Genomic DNA, 14029 nt, shown 5'->3' with positions numbered 1-14029 from the left:
CATGTGCTACAGTGGTTCAATATTAATATTATAAAGCGACGAGAATATTTTTGGTGCGCCAAAAACAACAAAATAGCGACTTATTTAGTGATGACTGATTTCAAAACACTGCTTCAGGAATCATCGGAGCACAAATGAATCAGTGTATCGAATCTGCTGTTCGGAGCGCCAAAGTCACGTGATTTCAGCCGTTGGCAGTTTGACACGAGATCTGAATCGTGATTCGATACACTGATTCATTTGTGCTCCGATGCTTCCTGAAGCAGTGTTTTGAAATCGGTCATCACTAAATAAGTCATTATTTTGTTGTTTTTTTGGCGCACCAAAAATATTCTCGTCACTTTATAATATTAATATTGAACCACTGTACTCACATGAACCGATTTAAATATGTTTTTAGTACCTTTATGGATCTTGAGAGAGGAAGTGTCATTGCTCCCTATGGAGGCCTCACGGAGCCATCGGATTTCAACTAAAATAGGATTCATGCCAATATTGTCCAAAACCCCTTTTCTAGGGCATTTCCAAACTTTTGAGGGCAGTGTATATCAGCGCAGCCCAGAAAGCAATTTTTTTCTATACTTGAAAAGCAATAGCAAAAATATAGTACTCTATAAAATTAATAAATATATTGAATAGCTCAGTAATTTCTTATACATGGGGGTTGGGGCTCATTAAGGACCTCAGAAAACCTCCATGGGGGCTGAAGGATGAAATAAAACAGGGCCTAAGTCTAACTTTTTGCCACACCTGCCAAACAGTTTTACTGGTCATGAAACAAAATTTTTAGATACCAGTGAAAATTCACAATTCTCTATTCTAATTTTAATACCACAGCTAAAACTACTAGCCTAACTAATATAAATTTAAAACATTATTAAAAACAGTAATAAAAAAGAACAAAGAATCAAATTACAAGCAAAAACACAAATAAATACAATATAACAAAGATACAAACAAAATAAACAGTGCTTTTTATGTTTTTTTTTTTTTTTTTTGAGTAGGTCTGACAGTAGTTTTCAGGTACAGAAATTTAAAAAAGCAAATGTAAAATAATGTAAAATTACACTGCATAGTTTTCACTGTATAAATTAAACATCCTTATTAATCTTTGTCTTTTGTTGTTTGATTAACATTAAAAACAGACGGAAGCAAGATTATTAGGATGCTGTCACTTTAAGAGTGAATGCACAGATCTAATGTACTGATACAGTACACATGCTTTTACTTTCTCAATAGTTTACATTCACTTAAGACAACCGACTGTTTACTAGGAAACTCTATTTTTTGACAATTTTGCTCCCTTTCGCGTCTTCTTGTGCTTGAATATTTAAATTGTCAGCCAACTGGCAAGTGACATTTCATATACTCGCCACTTGCATTTGGCGCTTGTTAATTTTAGGTCCTGCATAAAAATATTTAAACTAATAAATTATTATTAATATAGACCATATTACTTATGCATTGCATTGATTACCCATTAATTGCAGGACTGAATTTAAAGCTATAGCCATTTTATTTTTTCATGTGCAGATTGACTTGGCCAGTCAGAATCATATGAAGGTTCTAGCAAAACATGCACCATAATATTTTATTTCATTTTTTTTTTTTTTTTTTTTTCCTCGGCACAATGTAATGTTAACCATACAAGACCAAGTGAAGCTGCTTTTGATTGAAATGAGAAAATATTCATGCATTCACAAGCTTCTGAGTCATCTCTTCTTGCACTTCTTTACTCTTTTGTCATGACATTTCATTAAAACGTTTCACAGAATAATTAATCTGAGATGGAGGCTGCCTGTTGTAATGCTGCATGTCTGCTTCATCAGATGCTTATGAATTATTGAGCTGGTCGTTTCTCATTTCCTGTCCACGCTGTGTACATTGCTCTATGTAATAAATGGTCAGACCGCTAAGATCAAGTCATCTGAAGACATGACAAGAAGATATTGAAACCAGCAGAAGAATTGGACACTAAACTAGCTAAATGTAATCCCTAAAAATCTAGAAAAGCAAAAGAACAAGTCGAGATTTGTTGTTCAGTCTTTATTGTTATATGCAAAGCAATAATTAACCTCGTAAACTAAAGAAAATCATTCAAAATCTCCCATCCCAGCTGGAGGTGCAGTTATGTCTCATTAAACCACTGCAAAGAAAAGAAATGCATTCTTTTATCCTTATATTTAAAATTACATAGGTAGCAGAGTAAGGAGAACAAATCTTTAAATTTATCACAATTAAATAAAAAAAGGAAAAATTATCCCAAAACATAAATGCAAGAACTGCAATGTAGAAAACGCAAAGGATTGTAGAATAACTCCTGAGTTCTGCAGATTGTGTGATTGCCATTTACTCTTTAAAGGCGTGTAGTTATGTTTGATTGTCCATCGGAGGGTGGATTCCACTTTGGCCTACCACGTTCATCAAATTTGGAGGGCTTTTTGGGTACAAGTGCATTGTAGTGTCTGTCATCTTCTGTAATCAAACATAGAGGAGGAGGCCGTTCTTCCCTGTGGTCGTTCGGGTAGTATGTGATAAACTCTTCAGTGTCACATTTGTACAGCCGAACAACCCGAATCGTCTGTTGAAGGGAATGACCCAGGAGGCACATCTCCACCTAAAAAACATTACATCAGGAGAGGTCCTTCATAAAAATACCATCACTACAACTATTAAACAATGCATGAATATGTAAGATTTTTGGATTAAATTATCCCAAACTCACTAGAAAAATGCTATATATTTTGTTGACTTGTGTACATACATTATCCCAAATGTTTCCAAGAATGTTTAAATCTATAGAAATAGGCAATTTTAACCAGGACACGGACCGTGTCTGTGCGTCACGATTTCCAGTTTTATTTTGTAGAAACCAGAATGGATTTGTAGAAACACCAAAGATGCTTTAATATGTGTTTTATTAAACAGTTGAGCTACTGTTTGAATACCTTCATTGATGGAAAACTAATCATTGTTGTATAGCTCAACACAGTAAGTCTTATCGTTTAAATCTCGTTTTCTTGATTTATCGCAAGTACCATGTTTTACCATGCCTAAAATCGATCTAGCTTACTGCAGTGTGCAACATGGGTCTCGTAGCAGCTGCCAAGTGAACGCAGAGTAGCACGATAGCAACTTTCAACACACAAATGTATCTTAAACGATAAAACAGCTTGACCGGAAGAAGCGCAAGCGGCGACTGTGGCATAATAAAAGTTCCGCTGCTCTCGAGACGCGTGTCACGCTTGTCTCTCATTAGCAATCGCTCCAGCGGAGTAGACATGAAGAAAACACATCCCATGATTCCGCAAAATCAAGGCTTCATTTTGAATAAGCGACCTCTAGTGGTGAAAAATTACATATTGTGCCTTTAAATGACAGCAGTATAAGAATATAACATTCGGTACAGAATTAAATAAAGTGATTATTTTGTGAACAAATTTTTAACAGCATGCTAACCTGTTCCAGCCCACCACTGAAGCCGACATGTCTGAGGTGATTGTTGAGGAAGGTCCTGGGGCATTTGGACGAGTCACGAGCAAAGAGGAGCCAGCAGAACTCCGGTACGTCAGAGCCCTTCTCCATATCTGAGTGCAACTGAATGGCAGTCGTCAGCATCAAGAACTTCAGTGCTTCCAGAAGCTCATACTCCTCATCATGACCTCTGAAAACCTCCTGGCACATGTGCTCCCTGTCTTCAAGACTTTTACACTTGACAGCCTCTTGCCACTAAAGACAATGCAATAAAATTTTGTCAGCAGGTACATTTAAGTTTGGGGTCAGTAAGACATTAATAAATAAAATTTATTTAGCAAAAACATATTGATCAAAAGTTGCATTAATGTTGCAAATTATTTCTATTTAGAATAAATGCTGGGTTTTTTTTAATTTATTTTTGGTGATTTTTGCCTTTATTGTAATAGGATAATATAGAATGGACATGAAGCGGGGGGGGTGGGGGGGGTGGGGGGGGGTATGGATATGTCTGCAAGCCAGGACTCGAACTCATGTCGCCCGAAGTGCAATGGAGATATATGTTGGAGTACTGTCCACAAGGCTATCAGCACCGAAAAATAAATGCTGTTCTTTTGAACTATATATTTAAAGAATCCTGAAAAAAAAGTATCACGTTTTCCAGAAAAATATTAAGCAGCACAACTGTTATCAACATTGATAATAATAAGAAATATTTCTTGAGCACCAAATCATCATATTAGAATGATTTCTGAAGGTTCATGTGACACTTAAGTACGGAAGAGGATCAGGGCCAAGCAATAATAAAAAATTAAAACCATTTTTAAAGTTTAAATTTTGTTTAAAGTTGTTAAATTTTGAGAGAAAAAAACTTGTTAAATTGAGAAAAAAGTTGAGATAAAATGTTGAGAATTAACTTTAAATTTAATGAGTTTATTCTCAACATTTTATCTAGACTTTTTTCTCAAAATTTAACGACATTTTTCTCATAATTTAACGAATTTGTACTCGTAATTTAATGACTTTTTTCTCGTAATTTAACAACATTTTTCTCATAATTTAACGACTTTTTTTCTCATAATTTAATTACTTTATTCTCAACATTTTATCTCAACTTTTTTCTCGAAATTTAACAACATTTTTCTCATAATTTAACGACTTTTTTTCTCATAATTTAATTACTTTATTCTCAACATTTTATCTCGACTTTTTTCTCGAAATTTAACACGTTTTTTTTCTCGTAATTTAACAAGTTTATTCTCAACATTTTATCTGGACCTTTTTCTCTGAATTTAACGACATTTTTCACATAATTTAACGAATTTGTTCTCGTAATTTAACGACTTTTTTCTTGTAATTTAACAAGTTTATTCTCAACATTTTATCTCGACTTTTTTCTCGAAATTTAACGTCATTTTTCTCCTAATTTAACGAATTTGTTCTAATTTAACCTTTTTTTTTCTGGTAATTTAATGACTATTCTCAACATTTTATCTCGACTTTTTTCTCGAAATTTAACAAGTTTTTTTCTCGTAATTTAATGAGTTTATTCTCAACATTTTATCTCGACTTTTTTCTCGAAATTTAACAAGTTTTTTTCTCGTAATTTAACGAGTTTATTCTCAACATTTTATCTCGACTTTTTTCTCGAAATTTAACGACTTTTTTTCTCTTAATTTAACAAGTTTATTCTCAACATTTTATCTCGACTTTTTTCTCGTAATTTAACGAGTTTATTCTCAACATTTTATCTCGACTTTTTTCTCAGAATTTAACGACATTTTTCTCATAATTTTACGAATTTGTTCTCGTAATTTAACAACTTTTTTCTCGTAATTTAATGACTATTCTCAACATTTTATCTCGACTTTTTCCTCGGAATTTAACGACTTTTTTCTCGTAATTTAACGAGTTTATTCTCAACATTTTATCTCGACTTTTTTCTCGAAATTTAACAACTTTAATCTCGAGATGGTTTTATTTTTTTATTATTGCCTGGCCCTAATCCTCTTCCGTACTGAAGACTGGAGTAATGATGCTGAAAATTTAGCTTTGCCATCACAACAATACATTTAAAATATATTAAATTAGAATAGTACTTTTAACTGTAATAATATTTCACAATATTACTATTTTTTTACTGTATTTTTGATCAAATAAAAAACACATTTGTGAGGCTTTTTTAATAGAAAATCTTACCGATCCTAAACTTTTGAACATAGTGTAAATATTCATACATATGCAATGAAGAAAAATAACAAAAGTAACCTTTTTCTTCAGCAATTCCAGGCATTGTTCAAGATGCTGTACTGTGCTCTTCCTGCTTTCAAATGGAAACTGCCACTCCTTTATAAAATCCTTATCAGAATGAATTTCTTTTGGCCACTATAACAAAAAATTCATAATGCATCAAATTAATTATGCATAACACAATGCAAAAAAATGATCAAGTCATGCGGCTTTGTGCACATCCATATTTAGTAGGGATGTAATAAGGATGCCTAATGTCTAACAACAATAAGGTTAAATTACCTTAATGATATCAGAGTCATGTAACCAGGCAGGAAGTAGATTGGACTGGCTGAGGACCTGGAAGAGCGTCGCCCTCAGGGCACAATAGTTATCACCTCTTACTCTGCATAGATTGAACTCACTGGCTATTGCTTCATAACCCTAAAAAAAGATGCACACGTGAGCAGGCTCCTTTAATCAAGTTCAAATTTATATATAAAGAATGTTTAAAAACAACAAACGGTGCTGTAACAATTAGGAAAATACAGTAACAGAAACAGGGAAAAAACACAGAAATTAGCTAAAATTAACAGAGTAAGATAGCAATAGAGGGGGAAAAAAACTTAAAATGAACAAGTCATACAAATACAAACAGGACAGTATCCTTGACATTTATTCAACAGTGCTTTTGATCTGCCTGCATTGACACTATTCTTTAAAAGGAAAAATTATATACCAATTATCAATGTAAAGCTGCTTTGACACAATCTGCACTGTAAAAGCGCTATATAAATGAAGGTGAGGACTCATACAACTGAAACCCCTATATTTCAATGTGGACAGTGTGGTAGAGGACCTGACAGAGAATGGCAGTGCATTCCACAACTTGGGGGCCGCAATTGCAAACACTGGATCACCCTAGGTTTTCAAGCGGGAATGAGGTACAGAGAGAAGCAACTGACTTGAGATCTTACTACAGAATATTGAAGGAGATCGACAATGTACTTTGGTGCTAGACCATGCAAGGCTTTATAAACATACAGCAAAACCTTAAATTTGACTCTCTTCTTTTTACCCATTAGAAGTCTAGCTGCTGCATTTTGAACCAATTGCAAGCGTTGAAGAGTAGATTTAGGCAAACCTACATATAATTGCATTAGTCCAATCGTGATGTGATAAGTGCATGAATCACTAATTCCTTTTAACTTGAGGAAATTTTCAGACATCCACAACTTTACTTCCTGAAAGCAGGAGATGAGATGATTAACCATCGGCTTGACAGGGAGATAAAGGTGTGTATCGACCATAACAGTGATAAAATAGATCCAAGAGGAAGCATACTGTATATAGGGAAAAAAAAGCAAGGGACTCAAAATGGAGCCTTGGGGGACACCACATGTAATCAGTGTTGAATATGAGTTGTGATTATCATTAGTGACAGAAAAGGTTCGCCCCTTGGAGATATGAGGGAAACCAGTTTAATGCAAACCCCTGGATGCCAACCATTCTCTCAATCTATTGTGTCAAAGATCTCAAAGAATTAAAATGAACACAAAGTAATGTGTGAGAGAAGCAGGCTCACCTTTCGGATAAGCTGACTTTTAGTGGTATTGCCTTTCCACTCTCTCTCACTGTAGGTCTGAATATCTTCGGCAGCTGACACACTGCTCTGGGCCTCACCAACAGCCACTGATGGGAATAAAGACACCTCTAGCTCAGACAAAAACAACCTCACAGACATCTCTCAAACATTTTAATACAGACTGAACATTCAAACCTGGCCACTACCTGACTTTGACTGGTGCTTCTCATGCAGTTCTTGTTCTATTTCCTCTTCTCCTCTGTATAGGTCCACCTCACTAAGAAACAATCACAAGACTCAATGCAAAACAGTGCATAATAACTTGAGTCACTTCCTTAATCTATTTAAATGGTGCATAATATTTGTCATGCAGCCGTGCATTCATGGTTATACATCTCTCCTGCATGTGATTAAGTGATGCCTGTGATTTTATAAACACTCAAGTTACATTTCCTACATAGCATGTAAAACTAATTTTATGTCAAAGAAAACTTACCCAGGTCTAAAAATGCATATTGTACGTGTTGGTGAATTGTCACTGTATAAAACTACGTAAATTATTTTTGACCCTGGACCACAAAACCAGTCATAAGTCACACTGGTATATTTGTAGCAATAGCCAACAATACATCGTATGGGTCAAAATTATTGATTTTTCTTTTATGCCAAAAATCATTTGGATATTAAGTAAAGATCATGTTCCATGAAGATATTTTGTAAATTTCCTATCGTAAATATATCAAAAATGTATTTTTTTGTGAGTGGAAGTGCATTTGCACTTCATTTGGACAACTTTAAAGGCAATTTTCTCAATATTTTGATTTTTTGCACCCTCAGACTCCAGATTTTCAAATAGTTGTATCTCGGCCAAATATTGTCATATCCTAACAAACCACACATCAATGGAAAGCTCATTTATTCAGCTTGATATGGTGTATAAATTAAAAAGAAATTACCCTTATGACTGGTCCAGGGTCACATTTGTCCAAAGATTACCTATTAATTATTAAAGGAAGCAATTTACCAAACCTAAAAGTGATAGTGTTTTGATTTTTCTTGAAATCCAAATGTAAAATTTGAAATGCAAATGTATTCCCAAATCTGCATACTGTAAGTGTTTTGCTGTCGTTTCTAGTTGATTTTAGTGCTGTATAGTTGCTTTACTGCTTGTTTACTGAGGTCACGTGGCAAATCGCGTTTGGTCTCGTTTGCTCTGAGTCAGTAAGGCGTGGTCTTCTGAACTAACGTTGTAATAAGCTGGTATAAGTGCACAGTGTACCGCGGCAGCGGACGCGGCAGCCCTCATGTGAAGCCCTCCTCGTGTGAAGACCGAAGAGTGTAAAGACCAGCGACTCTACCTGTGCGACTCCACCGAGCAACTACACAGACAAGACACTTGAGTATTGCTCTTTTCTTTCTTTCCTCTTTATACAGTGTGTTCTTGTCTTTTGACTTGTTTTAGGTATGTGCTTCCAAATTCCCACTATTACTAACCCTCGTAAATCGCATGCTACACGCTGTAAGCAGCGCAACCATAACAACCTGCGTTCTTTACCCATGTCACCTAATACATTGTTTTCTATTTCGATTGGGCTCTGGAATTGTCAGTCTGCTGTCAACAAAGCAGAGTTCATCACAGCTATTGCTACTTATTCAGATCTCCATCTCATGGCTCTGACTGAGACATGGATCAAACCAGAGGACACTGCCACACCAGCAGCCCTCTCCTCTAATTTCACTTTCTCTCACACCTCACGCCAGATTGGGAGGGGTGGTGGTACTGGTTTGCTTATGTCCATTGAATGGAAGTTCAATCCTTTACCATCTCTCTCTGAAAATGGCTCATTTGAATCACATGCAATTACCATCACCTACCCTACCAAAATTCATGTTGTAGTTGTTTATCGTCCCCCAAGTCAGCTAGGTAACTTCTTGGAGGAGTTGGATGTGTTACTCTCATCCTTCCCTGAGGATGGCACTCCTCTGCTAGTACTTGGTGACTTCAACATCCATCTAGACAAACCTCAGGCTGCTGACTTCCACACGCTGCTTGCCTCATTTGATCTCAAGCGAGTGGCTACCTCAGCTACCCACAAATCAGGTAACCAATTGGACCTCATCTACACACGCTGTGGCTCCACCGACAATACACTGGTTACTCCACTACACACCTCAGACCACTTTCTCATTACTTTCACACTCAACCTGACCCCCAACTCATCACACACCCCACCACACCTCACTTTTCGGCGAAACCTACGCTCCCTCTCACCATCTCATCTATCCTCTTCGGTCTCATCCACACTTCCTCCCGCTAACCAATTCTCATCAATGGACACTAACACTACTGACACTCTCTGCACCACTCTATCATCCTGCTTAGATGATTTCTGCCCCCTCTTAACCAGACCAGCCCGCGCCACCCCCTCTGCCCCCTGGCTCTCTGATGTTCTCCGTGAGCATCGGTCTAGACTCAGGGCTGCAGAGAGGAAGTGGCGCAAATCTAAAAATCCTACTGACCTTAGCTTATATCAGTCACTCCTTTCTTCTTTCTCTACTAATGTCACCAATGCTAAAACCTCCTACTATCACACTAAAATTAACAACTCAAATGACTCCCGAACACTTTTCAAAACCTTCTCTTCTCTTCTTTGCCCTCCTCCCCTCCCTCCCACATCAGTTCTTACAGCTGATGACTTTGCCACTTTCTTCACACATAAAATAACAACCATCAGCGGCCAATTCTCCACACCACACACTGACAAGAACATCTTAATTGAAAACACACAAATTCTCCCCTCCTTCTCCATGCTTTCTGAGGCAGATGTTTCCAAACTCATTCTTTCCAATCACCCTATAGCGGACCCTATAGGGTCCGCTAGACCCTATCCCCACTCCTCTTCTTCAGGCCATCTTCTCCTCAATTCTACCTGCACTCACTCACATTATCAATTCCTCCCTTCACACTGGAACATTTCCCACAGCTTTTAAGCAGGCTAGGATTACCCCACTGCTTAAGAAACCCACTCTGAATCAAGCTCTTTTAGAAAACTACAGACCAGTATCCCTTCTTCCTTTCATTGCTAAGACACTTGAGAGAGTTGTATTCAACCAACTGTCTACTTATCTCTCACAGAACAACCTCCTTGACAACCACCAGTCTGGTTTCAAGAGTGGCCACTCTACTGAGACTGCCCTGCTCTCAGTCACTGAAGCCCTGAGACTGGCACGAGCATCTTCAAAATCATCAGTACTCATCTTGCTGGACCTGTCTGCTGCCTTTGACACAGTGAACCACCAGATCCTCCTGTCTACACTCATGTCGAAGGGCATCACGGGAACCGCGCTCCAGTGGTTCAAGTCTTACCTCTCAGGTAGGTCCTTCAGGGTATCTTGGAGAGGTGAGGTGTCCAAGTCACATCATCTTGCTACTGGGGTACCTCAGGGCTCTGTGCTTGGTCCACTTCTCTTCTCCATCTACACGTCATCACTAGGATCGGTCATTCAGGATCATGGTTTCTCCCATCACTGTTATGCTGATGACACACAACTCTACCTCTCATTCCAACCAGATGATCCGACGGTTGCTGGTCGCATCACAGCCTGCCTGACAGCCATTTCTGCCTGGATGAAGGACCACCACCTCCAACTCAACCTTGCAAAAACGGAACTGCTTGTGATCGGTGCAAACCCAACACTTCATCACAACCTTTCAGTTCAACTTGGGTCTTCAACCATCACTCCTTCCAGGACAGCCAGAAACCTTGGAGTGGTGATGGATGATGGTCTAACCTTCACAGATCATGTTGCAGCAACGACCCGGTCCTGCAGATTTGCCTTGTACAACATCAGGAAGATTAGACCCTTTCTATCTGAACATTCCACACAAATTCTTGTCCAAGCTCTTGTTCTATCCAGACTGGACTACTGTAATGCTCTCTTGGCTGGCCTTCCAGCATGCACTATCAAGCCTCTACAACTGATCCAAAATGCTGCAGCAAGACTGGTCTTCAACGAACCGAAGAGAGCGCATGTCACTCCTCTCTTCATCAGTCTGCACTGGCTGCCAGTAGCTGCTCGCATCCAATTCAAGGCTCTGATGTTTGCTTACAGAACGACAGCTGGCTCTGCACCGCTATACCTTAACTCACTACTTCAGACTTACGCGCCCTCCAGAAACCTGCGTTCTGCAAGTGAACGGCGCCTTGTGGTGCCATCACATAGGGGCACAAAATCACTCTCACGGACCTTCTCCGGGACTGTTCCTGGCTGGTGGAATGACCTGCCACGCTCTATCCGAGCAGCCGAGTCTCTAGCCATTTTCAAAAAAATGCTAAAGACGTATCTTTTTCGTCAGCACTTGACCCAGTAGTAGTAGCACTTACCTTGACTAATATTCTTCTCCTATCTGTGTATTTATTTATTAAAAAAAAAAAAAAAAAAAAATTCGCTATGAGCACTTTACTGACATATCTGTGACTTCACTCAGCACTTACATACTGTTGTTCTCATGTTGATTTAATTGATTCTACTACTCTCATTTGTAAGTCGCTTTGGATAAAAGCGTCTGCTAAATGACTAAATGTAATGTAAATGTAAATGATTTGTCTAACTCTTGACATGAAGCAAGTTCATAATGACAGTAGACATTCAAAATGATAATTTTTTCTTCAGTAATTTCTCTATGATTTTTGAGAAGCAATTTGTTAAAAAGTGGCACAGTTTACACTGCAAGCAAGCACCTACTGTATGTAAAGACACAGCCATACTCTACTACATTGATTCAGCTGAACTGACAGGAAAAATTACCCCTTTTCATCTTCAGCAGACGATGTCTTCATCGGATGCTGCTGGGATGAATTACAGTCACTATGGGTGGATTTGGCCTCCTCCTGAGCACGTTTTTGCATAGTGTGGGTAGATTCAGAGCTTCTCTCAGGTCCAGGAGAATAAGCATCCTTTCCAGCTGCCCTGACCTTCACATCTGCTTTCTGACCTTGAGTGCTCTGTGTCGATCTAAGAGAGGAGGGCCAGTTATGTCCAACATGAAATAACATATGCTTCAATATAAAATGTTCACAATTGACTTATAATCTGACTTCAACTTGCAATACATAAATAAATAAATATCCGTGCTATGGCATACCCATGATTCTTTTTGGATTTTTTGCTCTGACTCTGTTGGCCAGAATCAAAACCAAACTTTGCTTTTTTGTTCATGGTTTTGTCAGTTTGGCGATTTTGCACATCCTTCGTACCTGAATCATATTGATACATGAGCAGGGAGGTCCAACCTGCATCTCTGCATGGCGGGCTGATGCAGAGGGGAAATACAAATAGATGCTAAATATCAAATGTGAAGCTTGAAGGTGACTACCTTACTTTTGCACATTTGCACATCACAATGTAAACAAACAGAAACACTTCCGCATTCTATCAGTTTCCACAATATCATCAGCGACATAACCGGTTCAAATTGCGAACAGTAATTATTAATGCAATGATTTACTAACAACACTCAGACAAAACAGCCAAAAAGGCGCTTGTATTTAACTTACCTGCCTTTACGGTCCTCCTAAACTGTGACTACAAAAAGCCTACGAATACTTCCTGTGAACAGGGGATTAAGGGAAATGTAGTTTTCCGGTGTGCAGCAGCTCTGCTTATTTTGAGCGACGCTGAGATTGTTTGTTTATGGGTTGTTAGTTGTTAGTTTTAGGCATTCATGCGGCATAAAGTTGGCATATGCCCCAAAAATGCATATGCATATTATGCCGTAAAGTGGCATATTTGGGCTTGTTAGTGTTTGGTCCCCATAGCACAATAAAATATGACCATTTTATCAATATTTAGTGGAAAATAACTCAGGATGGTGTTGCTCTCTATGTATACTGTATATAAAATATTATTATTATTATCAATTACTATAAAATGTATACATAAATATATACTATTATTGAAGAAATACTACACTAATAATAAATAAACTACTCAGAAACACCAAAACAAGTTGCTTGTTTTCCAGATTAGGTATCCTATCCAACACTGGAACAGTATTTCTGTGTATTGTATAAACTTACCCTTCATCATCAAAGTCCTTGTGATAAAAATCTGACATCTTTGTGCAGTATTGACTGTGTTTTGTGTCCTTTTTATTAAGTCCACCATTGTCCCCTGCACTGGTGGTAGTAATGGTCATCCGATCCCCATGAAATCCTGTTTTTTCTGTATTGTTGATTGATGATGGTGTGGAAATGCAGCAATTCCCCATCACCAACATGAAGACATGAAAAAAAACTAGTTTACAGTTGTTGTTTTGCTGAACCATTTACCATTTTTCTGTTTTGTTTGCCCTTAGGATATGACAAGTGAGATACATGTGTTTGAATTTTAAACTTAAAATAGTCTGACTAAAATAGAGCCCTATGGCATCCGACCCTTGTAGTCTAATCCCTGCTCAGGCCAAGGCTGTGCTTTTTTCATCCACTAGATGACAGCATTTAGTTCGTTCGGAACTGTTGTAGGGCAGGCTACAATTTCTGGTAGTATAAATAGGGGATCATTTGAAAGTGAAATTGTAAATAAATGAGGCACGGATTTCAAACTATGTAAGTATAATATATTATATACTGAATTAAGATAAAATGAAACATTATAACTAACAAAATGGAAGAAAAAAAATGAATTAAAGTGATTCTTCACAAAAAATTGAAAATTATTCCATGATTTACTCACCCTCAA

The 14029-nt window shown here is 37.7% G+C and overlaps 1 protein-coding gene across 2 annotated transcripts; it reads right to left on the bottom strand.

Moving 5' to 3' along the window:
• Positions 1–2043: 2043 nt before the first annotated feature.
• otulinb (OTU deubiquitinase with linear linkage specificity b) lies at positions 2044–13614 on the bottom strand. Of its 2 annotated transcripts, none has more exons than XM_067362893.1 (9): positions 13369–13614; positions 12435–12602; positions 12098–12304; positions 7495–7565; positions 7289–7395; positions 6007–6147; positions 5743–5859; positions 3460–3729; positions 2044–2617 (listed from the first exon to the last, which is right to left on the bottom strand). In XM_067362893.1, the coding sequence occupies exons 1-9, from the start codon at positions 13566–13568 to the stop codon at positions 2357–2359; spliced, it is 1542 nt and encodes a 513-aa protein (XP_067218994.1). In that variant the 5' UTR covers positions 13569–13614; the 3' UTR covers positions 2044–2356. The 2 variants fall into 2 exon arrangements, with proteins under 2 accessions (XP_067218994.1, XP_067218995.1); XM_067362894.1 differs by lacking the exon at positions 13369–13614 and adding an exon at positions 12847–12889.
• Between the last annotated feature and the right edge of the window lie 415 nt (positions 13615–14029).

Source organism: Chanodichthys erythropterus, chromosome 16 (assembly GCF_024489055.1).
Source record: "Chanodichthys erythropterus isolate Z2021 chromosome 16, ASM2448905v1, whole genome shotgun sequence".
In the NCBI taxonomy this organism is placed as follows: domain Eukaryota; kingdom Metazoa; phylum Chordata; class Actinopteri; order Cypriniformes; family Xenocyprididae; genus Chanodichthys; species Chanodichthys erythropterus.
This window is presented reverse-complemented; position numbering and strand designations above follow the sequence as displayed.

Bases quoted from the DNA above. Each gene is read 5' to 3' on its own strand.
- otulinb (XM_067362893.1), bottom strand. From the start codon at position 13,568: ATGTTGGTGATGGGGAATTGCTGCATTTCCACACCATCATCAATCAAC. The intron at 7,566-12,097 runs GTAATTTTTCCT...ATTGTTTCTTAG, and splicing joins TCTGCTGAAGATGAAAAGGG to TGAGGTGGACCTATACAGAG. The intron at 5,860-6,006 runs GTAATTTAACCT...TTTTTGTTATAG, and splicing joins ATGACTCTGATATCATTAAG to TGGCCAAAAGAAATTCATTC.